The sequence below is a fragment of the Condylura cristata genome, unplaced genomic scaffold (genome assembly GCF_000260355.1).
Source record: "Condylura cristata isolate star-nosed mole 26May11 unplaced genomic scaffold, ConCri1.0 scaffold00007, whole genome shotgun sequence".
Lineage (NCBI taxonomy): Eukaryota > Metazoa > Chordata > Mammalia > Eulipotyphla > Talpidae > Condylura > Condylura cristata.
Window position 1 is genome coordinate 55,586,522 of NW_004567108.1, and position 15,570 is coordinate 55,602,091.

General features: G+C 35.4%; 1 protein-coding gene across 1 annotated transcript in view; it reads right to left on the reverse strand.

Annotated features, from left to right (window-relative positions):
* Positions 1–12,029: 12,029 nt before the first annotated feature.
* The window catches only part of SLCO4C1 (solute carrier organic anion transporter family, member 4C1), a 38,280-nt gene continuing 34,739 nt past the window's right edge, over positions 12,030–15,570 (reverse strand). Inside the window, exons 12-13 of the mRNA XM_012721778.1 lie at positions 14,406–14,543; positions 12,030–12,417 (exon numbers count right to left, since the gene is read on the reverse strand). Of these exons, the coding sequence (XP_012577232.1) occupies positions 12,260–12,417; positions 14,406–14,543 (296 nt within the window). The 3' untranslated portion in view covers positions 12,030–12,259. The remainder of the gene's footprint in view (positions 12,418–14,405; positions 14,544–15,570) is intronic.

Genomic DNA, 15,570 nt, shown 5'->3' on the forward strand with positions numbered 1-15,570 from the left:
CTGGGCAGGAGAGCCAAGTGGCTTCAATTCAGACTCAAGCAGGGAATAGAAGGAGCTGGAGAGGGAAAAAAAAAAAAAAATTGATACTTTTTTTTTTAAAGATTTATTTATTTATTCATACAGAACTGGGGTACAGGCCAGAGATGTGGAGGGTGAGAGGATTCACCAGGGACAGAGTGGGGAGCAGAACAGGCAGATCGACGAAGTACTGCTGAGGGGAGCAGTGGCGGGTCAGGAGAGGTCTGCCACACCATGTGGATCTCCTCTGGGCAGGCGGGATTCGAACTCATGTGGAGTTGGCTTAAGCTTCTTAGTGCAGTGCTTTAACTGGCTGCACCAGGGAGGGCCGCATTGATACTTTTTTTAAAGTTCCACAGGTGACTTCATTTTTATTAGTGTAGCCAATCAAGCAATGGAAACTATTGAATTTTAAAAGGTTAAATTGTAGATTTTTTTTTGACAGATTAGAGAGGAAGAAGTATGCTAAAATCAGAAAAATTTCCTCTGGATAAATAAAAAATTTACAAATATACAATATGTAAAAGGCCTTACTCTTATCCATTGCTACTTTGAACTATCAGTTTTCTAGGAGTTACTGACTTACACCCTTGACAACTTTCTTAGATAGATTCTAGAGAAATGTGGACATTTTTAGCTATTATAAAATCCCACCCACTCTCTCATTATGCCCTCAAGTTAGAACTGACTGTGGAAAAGTATCCTACTTGGCAGAAGAGAATAAACTCCTCACTAGCCCCTTTTAACCTTCTGCATTATTTTGCATCAAGGAGGGCAGGCAGAAGAGGGAGAAAAACAAAAACTCAGAAAATGGGGCAAACCCAGGGGATTGAGGATGACCTATTTGGTGAATTCTCACCTGCGTGCTAAAGAATGTAGGGCACACAGAAAACTGAAAATGAAAGCATTTATTGTATGAGAAAGAAGGGGAAGAAAAAAACTTTCCAGTTGTGGTCAGATACCAGCTGTCCTATTCTAGATAGCATCCACTGAGCTGAGATAAGCTTGCAGTCAGAGCCATCCAGACTGGCACACCTGTGTCTGGATTCAGATGTCAACACAGGGCTCAGTGCTTCTAGACACTTCTACTGAGGGATGATGGCATTGAATTAGAAAGTTCCAACTTTACTATTGAAAATAACTAGTGACTTAGAGGTGGTTGCTCAGTTCCTCTAACAATTTCCTACTTTCAATTTTTGTCACTATTTCTACGGTTATAATAGGCAGACATCTGGATTCTGAGTGGGGCCTCAAAGGCAAGCGGTTCAGTGTACTCCCAGAAAGTAACAGTCATGAAACATTGTTCATTCTTACCCAGTGCAGCAACATTCTCTATTTTTAGAAAATAGTCAATTGGTAGAAGCCAAAAAAATTCTGGAGCTGTTATTCAAAGAAATAGCAAACAGATATCAGAAAAAGATACTCAAGAGTATCTTTATAATCAAGAGTAAAAAAAAAAAAAGGTACAAAACATCAAACATGGTTAAAGGTCACACTATTAAAATAATCTTTCATCTTTCATCCCAATTCAGTCAAGTAAATAAAGCAAAATGTGTTTGTCAATGACATCTGCTTTGATATAAAATGTACATAAACTCATAGGGCAGAATAACCAAACAGAATTTTTGTTGAAACATTCCATAGGGATCTAAGCTTGAACTCTCAACAGTCAACCTGTTTAGGCTTTTGGAGTCTTACCAGAGTATGGTTTCAATAAAACACAAGTGTGATAGTTTTGGGTAGATTTCCTCTTCATTTTTTGTTTTCTTAATAAAGTGCCATTATTGTACACCTTTGTTAATTTTTCACACTATAGGATTTCTTCTTTCAGGGATGGTCGTTTTAGTTCCCCCACAAACAAAACACCATTAGTTCTCCACTTCAGTCTCACCTACAACCTTCTTTTCTCCCTTGCTAATCTCAGCTTCTGTACCTTCATGAAAACTTCAGATCGTTGGTCACCTTCAGGTGTAGGTTTTAAAGTTTATTGTTATCGGAGCCTTTATTCAATTTCTCTATATTGGACATATAAGACCATCTGGTATTTATCTTCTTCCTTCTGGCTTATTTCTCATAGCATAATCCCTTCTAGCTCCACCTGTGTTGCTGCAAAAGAGTTCATATTTTTTGCTCTCTAAGTAGTATTCCATATATACCACATCTTGATCCATTTATCTCTTCTGGAGTATTTCAGTTATTTCTGTATCTTGACTATTGCAAATAGTGCTGCTACAATCAAGAGAATGCAAGTTTCTTTTTGAATTAGTGTTTTTGAGTTCTCTGAATAGGTACCAATAGGTACCAAGGAGTGGGATTGCTGAGTTTTTGGCAGACCCATTTTTATTTACTTGAGGAAACTCCACATTTTCGTTCCATAAGACATGGATCAGTCCCAGTAGTAGTGTAAGAGGATCCTTCTCCACACTCTAGCTAGCACTGTTTCTGGGATTTTTTTTTTTTGAGATGGGCCATTCTCATAGGTGTGAGGCATTATCTCATTTTATTATCCTTAATGATAATAAAAAATTTTTAGATGCCTATAGGAATCTGAATGTTTTCTTTGGAGAAGTCCTGATTTAGGTCTTCTCTCCATTTTTTGATTGGGCTGTTTATTTTCTTTTGTTGAGTTTTATGAAATTTTTGTAGATCTATCAATTCTATGTCAGCTGTATAGTATGCAATTATTTTCTCCCATTCAGTGGGTATCTCTTCATTTTGATTACTTTATCTCACTGTACAGATTTTTAGTTTTATGTAGTCCTTTTTCTTTATATTCTCTTTTGTTTTTCTTGTTGCTGGAGGTGAATTTGCAAGGATGTTACTGAAGTTTATGTCATGGTGTGTTTTGCCTGTGTTTTCTTCTATGCTTTTATGATTTTAAGTCTTACTTCTGAGTCTTTCATTTATTTTGAGTTGATTTTCTTGTATGGTGAAAGATAGTAATCTATTTTCATTCTTTTGCATGTGGCATTCCAAGTTTTCCACTATCACTTACTGAAGAGGTTTTACTGCTCTAGTATATATACCTTATTATTTTGCTGTAGATCAGTTGCTCCTAAACATGTGGTTTTATTTCTGGACTATAAGTCCTATTCCATTGTTTTGTGTTTCTGTTTTTGCTCTAGTATCATGCTGTTTTAGTTACTATAGCTTTATGGTTTAGTTTGAAATCTGGAAATGTGATGCCTCAATTTTTTCATTTTTTAGTCAGAAGACCTTTGACTATTTGAGGTCTTTTCTGTTTCTATATGAATTTCAGTAATATTTGGTCTATTTCTTTGTAGGATGCCATTGAGATTTTTATTGGGATTGTATTGAATTTGCTTTGGGTAAAATGGCCAGTTTTACAATATTGATCCTTCAATCCATGAACAGGGAATATCTATTCATTTCTTTGTGTTTTCTTTTAATTTTCACATCCTTTGTTGGATTTATTCCCAGGTATTTAACTTTATTCTTGTTCATTGTTTGCATATAAGAAGGCAACAGATTTTTGTATATTGATTTTATATACTACCACTTTGCTGAACTGGTTAATTGTTTTTGATTAATTTTTCCCAGTGAGTCTTTTGGTTCCCTTAGTACGTTCATATCATCTGCGATAATGATAGTTTCCCTTCTTTCCCAAATTGGATCTCCAAAATTTCTTCTGAACAATCAAAAATGAGTACCAATTTTTTCTGAAGTAAAATATCTAGGAAGGTTTTTCTAAATAATGTAAGACATCAAAGCTCCAACTAGACTCATAAGCACAATGCTGACAGAAAACCTTCTCTTTTCCATGTTATTTCTTATATATTTATCCCATTTCAAAACTCCATTTTCCTTCCTCCATTTTCTTATTATTTCAAAAGTTTCTCAATTGTAATTCTTCACCCAGTAAAAGCCTTATTTCCCTACTCTCATTTTATTCAATGTTTAGACTTAAGTAATTTCACCTTTGACTTCCACTGCTCTGTATCATGTACCCAAAACAAGTGACACAGATAAAAAAGAAGAAAAAATCACCACAATTTCAAAGATATACATATTACAAGCCAAATCACTAAGTCCTAAATATGTAGTCATTAATTACAGATTACTCGGGACTATGTCTCCTAGAAGCACCTGAATCAGCTCCCATTACATTCTGTGCTCCAAATTTTGACAGTCACTGTCTATACCAAATTTGTTCTCTGGAGAATAAAATAATTAGACACAAAGAAGAAATCATAAAGATCTATAAAATATGGAAACAGGTGGTGCTTGGTTTTGTTCACTTAAGCTATGTGAAATATCTTATGAAATTACAATTTTACCCATAACTGTGAAGACACTAAATTTTCTCTCTGCTTCCTTATGAGGACCCTTATTTTCTGATGTTAGATTCTTGCACCACTGCCTAACGGAAGGGAATTTTTACTCACATTGAAGCAGCCAGACTGAACCCCTCATGTACCTGCAAAAGCAGTCTAGAAAGAGACAAAGAGGAAAAGTTCAAGTTTTTGTTCTACATATACCAAAAAAAAAAACTTTCATAACCATCAAAATCATAAAATTTAAAACCAAAATCCAAAATCAGGTTTTTCCAGAGTCAAAATCAAGTTGCCAGTGCTGGAAAGTGATGACAGCAGAGGCAATGTGGTTCCAGATGCCACTTTTTATATCTTAGATAAAAGACAGTCAACCCAAAAGGGACTGGTCCAAAGCAAGGCCTGAAAGCCTGCCACAAGGCTAAAGCACCTTCTGGCTGGGACCCATACAAAAGGGTCAGAAATGGTCAGACAAGTCTGGGAGGAAAAGAGCAAAATCAAAATCAATATAAACACTGCCATAGTCAACCTCCCCACGGGTCTCTTACCCACATCACTTTCAACCAGCCCGGGGCCAAGAAATAAACACAGTTACTTCACATGTCTCCCTTTGCTCCATGAGGCTTCCTCAGGTCTCCTTCAGGCTCACCATCCTGCTTCCTTTTTCCTCAGCTTCCTCTCCACATTCCTCTCTTCTCTGCTCAGATCCACCCTCCTTCTGGGTGGGGCAGGGAACCTGGATCTTCCCCTTTTCCTGGGGACCACCCTGTAGACCACATATAGATGTTCATCACCAAGTAGAGTCGATGGGTACAAACAACACATTCAAGGGCCTCATTCTGTTTTCTATTCTAATTTCATTCCCCCAAAGGAAACGGAGTTGAAGTTGGCAAGTATCCTTTCATGGTTCCTTTCCTCATACCAGCAATTGTATTTAGAAACAAATTGAGATAAGTAGAGGACTTTTCCCATGGAAGGTAGAACAAACAGCAGCCCGAGTCACTGCTGTTTCTTTGTGCAATTTCAGACTCATCCTTTTAGTGACTGGAACAATGTATCACCACTATGAAGACAAACTTCCTACTTCCAGTAAGTTCAAGATTTCTAGTGGACGCCTAATGCCTTTGCTGCTAACTGTAAGGAGACTCATTTCTTTCCACATACACCCCGTGTGTACAACACCGCGAAGGGATATTTTGAGTCTATATATACATTCCCCTCTTACCTCAAGAGCTCCAGGACTTACCAGGGCGATGAATTCAGCAATTTGTGCTAATGTTCCTGCTGGGAGAGTTTTGGCTTCTACAGTATACTGAAGATTTGCCATTGCATATTCTAAATATCAGTAGACTTGTTCTGGAAAAGTGCTACCCTGTGTAAACAGTTCTCATTCTAGCAGGGGCTGCTCAGACAAGTTTTACCAGCATATACTCTTCAATAGTGTCTAAACAGTTAGGGTTAACATTTCATCCTCAAGGATCTCTGCATTGATTGGGAGCAAAAACACTGGATAAAACAATAGTGACTTTCAATAGCACCCATTATCTATTAGGATTATCTAATAGAGCTGCTTGATAATATTCCTACGAGCTCAGCTGTCAACCAAATTCCACCCTTGTGTTCTACTAAGGTAAAAACCTGGTGTGCCACAAACCCACTGATGGACTGAACTAAGGTGAGTATTTCTGCTTCATGAGTAAGATCACAAGTGCTAGCTACAGCCTGCAAACATGGAGACCACCACTTACTTGTATGGTCCATTTGACTGTATTTCTGGTCTTAATCCAAACACTCCCAGGTAGAGCCCCTCTCTCATGTACATCGTTTTGGAAAGCTTTCTAGGGGCCTGGAAGTTCTAAGGCTTGTGCTTTGATCAGCTTTCTCTTTATTTCATCAAAGACTTGTGGACATTCAGGTGTCTTAAATAAAGATTCAATGCCAGGGTACTTGAAGCCTTCTTACAGAGATTATGCTTTAACTCAATGTTAGAGTCCCAATTCCACACACACAGCCATTCCTCAAAATACATGTAATTCTCTCAAATTGGAGACTTTGAAAACTGCAATCATCTATTTCTGTCATGAGACTTCATTTGCCTTTCATAATCTCAAATTCTAAGTGTATCATCTGTAGTTTGCATACCTGAGCCATCTGAGATACATCTTGAAACTATATTCTGTCTGGTGGGGCAAAATCAAATGGCATTTTCCAGAAAAGATTCAAACTCAGGGCTAGGAAATAGTAAGTCATCCTTCTATTGTAGAAAGATTACTTTACCACTTGTTATTGCTGTCATAACAAAGATATAAATTATTCCCTAGCCTGTGATCAGAGAGTAACTCTATTTCCTTCTAAGTATTTCACAAGAAACATGCTAAAATAAAGTTCTTTCATATGGGCCTATGATCCATTTTGAGTTAAAATTTTTATATGCTGTAAAATAGGAGTCTAACTATCATTTTGGATATAAATTATGTCAGCTAAGATAAATATTAAAACTATATTTATGCAATATTTTATTTATTCATGATTAGAGTTGTCCACTGTTATTTCCTTGCAGCCTGAATATTTCTTATAAAGGAGGACAATGAAAAGCAATTTTTTTTCAGTCTTTGTATAGGAATGTCTTTTATCTTTTTTAAAATTAAAAGATAGCAGTATATTTTATTAGAGTAATTATCTCCACATTCACTAAAGATATTATCAAATGTGGAATAACAGTAACATTTACTTGTCAACAGTAAAACATGATTAAAAATTTCCTTGAGTCCTAAAATAGTTCAATACCACACCTTTCAAAATAGGACTTAAAAAATTCTTCATTAACAAAATAATGCATTATGACATGTAAGTCTCAAGGAATGTATTTAGCCTTCACTTATTTAGCTATATTAGCTAAATACAGACTGAGTAGTTTTTCTGACAGTATTTTGTGTCACCTTCTGTTTGTATGTGTGGTTTTATAACTTTAACAATCAATTGTTTGTTCACATTTATATTGACTAGAGATTTTTGAAAATGGTGTTAAGTACTCAGGTAACCAATGTATAGCTTATTTGGTAACTTTACCCTCCTTATAATTTCTGGACAGATACAATACCTGGCATTTTTTCATTGGCCCAGAGAGCTTTTTTGACCATGGTGCTAATATATGTGCATCTGAAGTAACCCATGGACATGCTTCTTTAAGTCCACTTCACTGATATGTTTGTGGACATTAATGATATTCTCACATCACAACCTTACTGATGGTAGAATAATCCTTCTCTTTTTTTCCATTCTTCATTGAGGGAGCCATTCTGTGGATTATTTCTGATAAGTAATCTATGATTTATACTGTTTTCTTCCTGTATATAATGAGTGGGTTTCCACATTTTCTCAAAACTTTTTTCAACATCATGCATCTAGTTGTAAATCTTGTGTGCAATTCTACTAAGAGTTTAATGGCATGTTTGAAACTTAAATTTGTAAGGTCTTCAGTCATTAGTTCTTTCTCACTTTACTTTCCTCTCTACTCGCAGTGATTTCTGTTACTCTTCATATCATTTTGCTTCAGAGTCCTTCAGTCTGTTGGGCTCTTTTTATTTATCCTTTCTACTTTCCAACTGCAGCATAATTTATTTTGAAATCCTCAAACTACTGAGTCTTTCCTTTGTCATTTATAATCTGATGCTGAGTAGCCTTAATAAGTTTCTCATTTCTGATATATTTTTCATTCTGAAACTTCATTTGTTCTTCTCCATTTTCCTTTACTGATATTCTCTCTTCAATGGGTTGGTACTCATATATTCATTTAACTCTATAATCATGTTTTTTCCCACTTATTTGAACATACTTATAATTGCTGTATTGAAGTCTACATCCTAATGTTAGCCTCTGGCCTCCTACACCACAAGTTCCATTTATTTGTTTCTGATTATAAATAAAAATGTCTTGTTTCTTTACATGATCCATAATTTCTTGTTAAAATCTAAGCAGGGTAGAAAATAAATCTTAAAACTGAATTTGTGTCTTTGGAGAAATTCAGATATCCCTGCTAAATTCAGATTTCATCAACATTATTTTAACTTAGAAATAAATTCCCGAGTTCTAGTTTGTGCTCTGATATTGAGTAATTCTGAGGAGACCATGGAATCATCAACTAGTTTCCTTATCTGTAAAGTGAAGAACATATATAACCATTGTTCATACATGGAAGCTATTCTGTCAGAGAAATATTTCATAGCTAATACAGTTTATATTGAGGTGCCAGAAATCAGTGATAAATAAATTATATGCACCTGGTTAAAAATGACAAGCTTTAGGCCCTCCCTGGTGGCGCAGCGGGTTAAAGCACAGCACTAAGAAGCTTAAGCTACTTCCCCATGAGTTTGATCCCGCCTGCCACGGAGGAGATCCACATGGCGTGGCAGACCTCACCTGACCGCCCGCTGCTCCCCTCAGCAGTGTACTTCGTCGATTTGCCTGCTCTGCTACCCACTCTGTTCCTGGCGAATCCTCTTACCCTCTGCATCTCTGGCCTGTACCCCAGTTCTGTATGAATAAATAAATGTTTAAAAAAAATGAAAGCTTTATCTTTTCCAGACATGAAATGTATGTGTATTCATAAACAAAGAAATCATATTTCAAAATCTGTGCCATTTAATAAGGTTAGACATTTACAAAATTTTGGTATACTGTGATTTGATAAAAAGATGTATGGGCCTTCCCTGGTGGCGCAGCGGATTAAAGCACTGCGCTAAGAAGCTGAAACCACTTCTGCATGAGTTCGATTCCTGCCTGCCCCGTAGGTGACCACATGGTGTGGCAGACCTCTCCTGACCTGCCCGCTGCTCCCCTCAGCAGTGTACTTCGTCGATCTGCCTGTTCTACTCCCCACTCTGTCTCTGGTGAAGTCTTTTGCCACCCCTGAGTCTCTGGCCTGTATGCACAAATAAATAAGCCTTTAAAAAAAATGTATGTTTGCATAATTGTTTATATTAAATAAAATCTTAGAAGAAAATAGAATGTTTTATTTATACTTTCTTCTAATTTACATAGCTGAGTTTTCTATAACGTTCCTTCCACATGTAAGAATTTAACCTTTGTATTTTCTATAACGAAAGTTCAAGTGCTAATAAAGTTCTATGATATATATCCAATTTTATACAAAAACCATACTGTAGGTTAATTTACAAATTCAAGTGTACATAAAAATCATTATGAAGTCCGAAAAGTACATTATCTGGAAAACTGTATTATAAAAGTAGCATAATACCAATCCATATAATCTAGACAATCAAAACATAAAAGTTTATAAATCACAATATTTTCAATACTGTCCTATTATACAAGTGGGCACTTTTTATAAAGTGTAAGAAACTGATGTCAAGCACCAAAGTAATTTTCACTCTATCCATTTTTCATTGAATAATTTGTAAAACAAAATAAGTATCTAAATTGCATGTCCAAAGTATATTCACTATCCATTTTTATTACTTTGTAAAAAAAAAGTATCATGTAATTATGTACAAAAATATATTCATATTTCTAATAGCAAAAATTAGGAATGCCAATTTTGTGTGTTATGTCAAACCATTTCTATGTATGCTTTTTATCTTCCCTCTAAGTTAAGTGTCTTATTGAAGTAGTATGTTTTCATAGTTGTTTCCTCATGCTTTTATTGTGTTACACCTCTACTGATAAGTTCCTCAGAATTTGCCATTACTTCAGAGCTAGAAAATTTCTATTTCATTCGCTGCTTCCTTTACACCTTGGCTCCAACAGAAATAGCATTCAAAAGGTGAATATTACATCTACTGAGGTACCCCATATTTGTTCTTCCCCATAATGCACTGTTTCTTTGGTTGCTGCCACATTTTTGGAAAAATGATGTAAACCAATATTAATAAACAACATATAACAAGTTAACTTAGCATTTAACAGTCACTTAAAAAAAATACACAGAAGTATGGCATGATTTATTCTCACAGGTATATGGTGGAATCTCACTTTGGTTTTGTGTTTCCCTGATGATAAGTGATGAGCATTTTTTTATTAAAAAAAAAAGTTAGTGGGGAATGGGATCAAAAACAGTGGGGGGAGGAAAATGCACTGGACTATGGTGATGGCACATGGGTGATTTGGTGATGGGAAACCCAAAAGGATTGCAACTGAGATGGAAAAAATGCACAAAAATATGTAAAAATAAACTAATATAATAATAATACGTTAACCTAGGAAAGCTAATAATCTTATTCAGTGAGTAATGTTAGTTTATGTACATTTCAAATAGGTATGAACTTTCAACATTACTTTTAATCAGTAAAATTCTTGAGCCCAATAGAAGTCAATTTTGTTTACTTTCACTCATCTAACTCCCCCATAGTCTGAGTAGACAAAGTTGGCTTAACTTTTACTACATAGGAGTGTTGTAATATTATCATATGTGAAATATTTCATCTATCAAATGAATTGGTTAAAGAGAATTTAATCTTTTCATCAAATAATAGTACATGCTGGGCCTTCGCTGGTAGCAGTGCTGAACTGCTGGAACTGCTGAAGTTAAGCCAAGCGTGGCAGCTTCAGTGCGAGTTCACCCCCACCCAGGAGGTGATCCACATGGCTTAGGGGACCTCTCCTACCTCGCCTACTGCTCCTCTCAGCAGTGTACTTTGTTGATCTGCCTATTCTGCTCCCCACTCTGTCTCTGGTGAATCCTCTTGCAGCCCTGCACCTCTGGCCTATACCCCAGTTCTGTATGAATAAATAAATAAAATCTTTTTAAAAAAATAATAGTACACACTTACTATATATAAAGCACACTGTAGGTGTTAAAACTATACTAAGGCCCTCCCTGGTGGCGCAGGGGGTTAAAGCACAGCACTAAGAAGCGTAAGCCACTTCTGCATGAGTTCGATCCCCACCTGCCCTGGAGGGGATCCACATGGCGCAGCAGACCCCTCCTGACCCGCCTGCTGCTCCCCTCAGCAGTGTACTTTGATCATCTGCCTGTTCTGCTCCCCACTTTGTCTCTGGTGAATCCTCTCAACCTCCACATCTCTGGCTTGTACCCTAGTTCTACATGAATAAATAAATAAATCTTAAAAAAAAAAAAAAAACAAAAAACGAATACACTAAGTGATCAGGTTCCTAAATGAATATAAAGTCATTGAACAATAATCATAAAAAAATCTTTTCATATCTAATAGGCACATTTCTCTATTGGAGTTGGTACTGTCCTTGGGAAGACATGTAACTAACTAGTACTATCACAGGAGCATAAAAGGGAAATTTTAAAAATCAACAAATGTCCTCTCTTGAGGTAAAGTGAAATTATGTATATACAATGCTAACACACACACATATATATACATGTCTATATACTCACCATACATTGGGACACACAGAAGATAATTAGCCCATATTTTAATAGTTCAATAATTTTCTGTGATAGATGACAGACTAGAATGTGTAGATTTAAAAATATAATATTACCTATAGCTAGTTTTAAATGAATGGACTTTCAATAATAATTCTTAGAGCACATACATAAATTTGATTAATTTAAATTTCTGCACCATAAAAAATTTTAAATAAAGCCAAACTATTGGCAAAAACAATTAAACCAATTTGCACAAAGAGGAAAATCTCCTTGTTTTGAAAGTGTAAACTTTTAACTGTTGGCTTTCCCCCTCCCTCCCAGTTAATTAGTGGGGGGTTTTCATACCTTCAGGGCAATAAAAGTGAGATGTGCTATGAGGCTTTTGGTAGGCTTTGAAGGTACAATTCTGTGTCTAACATTAAAACAAAAATAAATGAGTCCATATATATACAGAAAATACATTTAATTATGAAAGATCAATGTTTAAGAGATGGTTGTCCACAGTGAGTAAATAATGCTGCAATGGCAAACATAATTCTTACATATAGGGTTCAGTTTTCCAGCTGTAGTAGTCTCTTTTTTTATTTCAGCCTTCATTTCCTTTGTTGAGATCACATTCTAATGAAACAGTCATCACAACAGAAGCTTCATTTTGAAATGACACATCTGTGCCCGATGGTGGTGGTTTATACAAAAAGACTGCAAGCCCATTGAAGAAAATGGTAATAATTTTACAAATAACACCTAACAAATATAAAGACAAGAATTAATCACTCATTTAGGCCTTTAATTATTAAAAAATTAATTCTCAATGATAAACTTTCATGAGTTGAAACTCCTATTATAAAGAGAAAGCTTAAAAGCAATACAGTTCTGTGCTGAAAATTTTTAAAATTTTAAGAAAATAAGTTCATTCTTTAATAAATATTTGTATACAATCCAGTGAATTAACATTTATTTCCTTTCTAAATAATCAAAATGTACAATTATTTTACTCATACTTATGTTTGTGCATTCTTATAAAATAAGTGCTGTGTTCCATTTCTAACTTTATTAAATACAATGTCAGCCTACACAAAAATTGCAAGCAACAAAAGATGAATTACATCAGAAGAGTTTACAACATCCTTGAACCTGTATAAGTTGCAGAATTTTCTTATTAGAAAAAAAATCTGAACATAAAAAGACTTAAATTCTTTAGAGAAGGTTTCTATAGGAATATCACATTCCATACTCAACCAAATTTTTAAATCATGGCTAAAAATATAAATATTAATATTTACTTGTGTTCATCATTACTATTTTATTAAAAAATGTGTATTAAGGCCCTCCCTGGTGGCGCAGCAGGTTAAAGCACTGCACTAAGAAGCTTAATCCACTTCCCCATGAGTTTGATCCCCGCCTGCCCCGGAGGAGATCCACATGGCTTGGCAGACCTCTCCTGCCCGCCGGCTCTATCTCTGGTGAATCCTATCACCCTCCGCATCTCTGGCCTATACCCCAGTTCTGTATGAATAAATAAATAAATCTTAAAAAACAAATGTGCTGGCCCTCCCTGGTGGCGCAGCGGGTTAAAGCACAGCACTGAGAATCTGAAGCCACTTCCGTATGAGTTCGATTCCCGCCTGCCGCCTGCCCCGGAGGAGACCACATGGCGAGCCAGACCTCTCCTGACCCGCCCGCTGCTCCCCTCAGCAGTGTACTTCGTCGATCTGCCTGTTCTGCTCCCCACTCTGTCTCTGGTGAAGCCTCTCACCGCCCCTGAGCCTCTGGCCTGTACCCCAGTTCTGTATGAATAAATAAATAAATCTTTAAAAAAACAAAAAACAAAAAACAAATGTGTATTAAAAAACCAAAAACTAGAGTATAGTATTTTCTGGGTTTAAGAGCATATAAGAGTAGCTCATCTTGATATATCTGCCACATAAAAGCAATCTCAATGAATACCACAATTATGTAATTATATATATAAAATATATTTCTAGCCAAGATTTTGCATTTTTAAATATTAACTTCATAGACACTTTAAAATGTTATCTTACTCATACAACTATTTTATATACAGGTATATAAAATAACAAGTTTTCTTACATGTCTGATAGAACAAATGATACTTCCCTACAGCTGCTCTAAGTGTTTTCCAAAGCCTATGTGTCTACATGACACTTTTTCAGAATCTTCTTCTAACTTTTCATGATTAAAAACTTTATGATCTGTGGCCCTCCCTGGTGGCAAAGTGTTTAGGTTAAAGCACAGCACTAAGAAGCTAAAGCCACTGCAGCATGAGTTCGCTCTCCACCCTGGAGGTGACCTGCATGGCGTGGCAGACCTCTCCTGACTCAGCCTCTGCTCCCCTCAGCTGTGTACTTCCTTGATCTGCCTGTTCTGCTCCCCACTCTGTCTCTGGTGAATCTTCTCACCACCCCTGCACCGATGGCCTATACCCCAGTTCTGTATGCATAAATAAATAAATCTTAAAACAAACAAACAAACAAAAAAACCTTTATGATCTGTAATGTAAAGAAAGCTAAAGTGTTACTCTTCTATTTTAGAGAGAGCCTTGCAGGCATCCATCCTTTCAAAAACAATCTATAAAAATTGATGTCTATTTCAGGAGCACAAAATAGTTGAACAGTATAGTGTCAACATTTTAAAACCTAACTAAGTAACTAAGACATTTTTGGTTTTAACATCACTGGTTTACTTACAGTTATCAAGAAGTTACCACTTACTTATAGTCACAAGCATATAAGCCATCTTGATGTTATCATAAATCCAGCAAGCTCCTTTACTTCCACATTCATTAATATCCCAGAGAACACATGTGCTATCTATTGTGATACCAAATATAATAGGTCCAGGTATTGTGCCTAGAATTAGATGTGAAATACACATGGGTAAATACCAGAGTTTATAGTTACAGATTTTTGTTTACATATACTTTATATAAATAAGAAAAGGTACTAATCTTTCCATATGTAAATCAGTTTATACACAATTAATAGGGATATAAAGAAAGCTAAGAAACATTCTAAATAATTATAGGCAATAGACAATGATTAAACATTTCAAAAATTATTTTAGTAACAATCTCTGGTATATATTAGATGAAGAAGATATGGTACATATAAACAATGTAATACTATTTAGCTATGAAAAGAAGATGAAATCTTGTTACTTGCCTAGAAAGTAGTATAATCAGTAATATAAGTCAGATAAAGAAAGACAAACACTGTAAGATTTCATATATATGTGGTACATAAAAACAAATGAAATGAACTAAATAGCAATAATAAACTTTCAGACTATTAAGCCAAATGATTGATTATAAGAAGGGAAGGGGAAAGAGTAAACCAAGTAAAAGTGATTTTATGGTGATTATGGAATCTGACTTTTAACAATGAACATAATGCTCCCTGCTATATAGAAGTTAATGTATAATAATGCAACCTAAAACCTATGTTATTAACCATTGTTACTTCAATTTTAGAGAAAAGAGAGTCAAATACTATATATTTTATATAATACCATTCATATGAAATGTCCAAATAGACAAATCTATAAAGACAATGTATATAGATTAGTGATTACAGGGGCTAGGTAAGACAGGATGGGGACTGATAATAGTATAGGAATTATTTTTTTTAGTGATTATAATGTTTTGCAATTAGATAGTGGTGATGGTTTTACAACACTGTGAATATATAATAAACACTGAGTGATTTTATGAAAATTACAAAAAAATTTAAAACCCCATTTGAAAATTATTATTATTTTTAAAGATTTATTTATTCATTCACATAGAACTGGGGTACAGGCCAGAGATGCGGAGGGTGAGAGGATTCACCAGAGACAGAGCGGGGAGCAGAACAGGCAGATCGACGAAGTACACTGCTG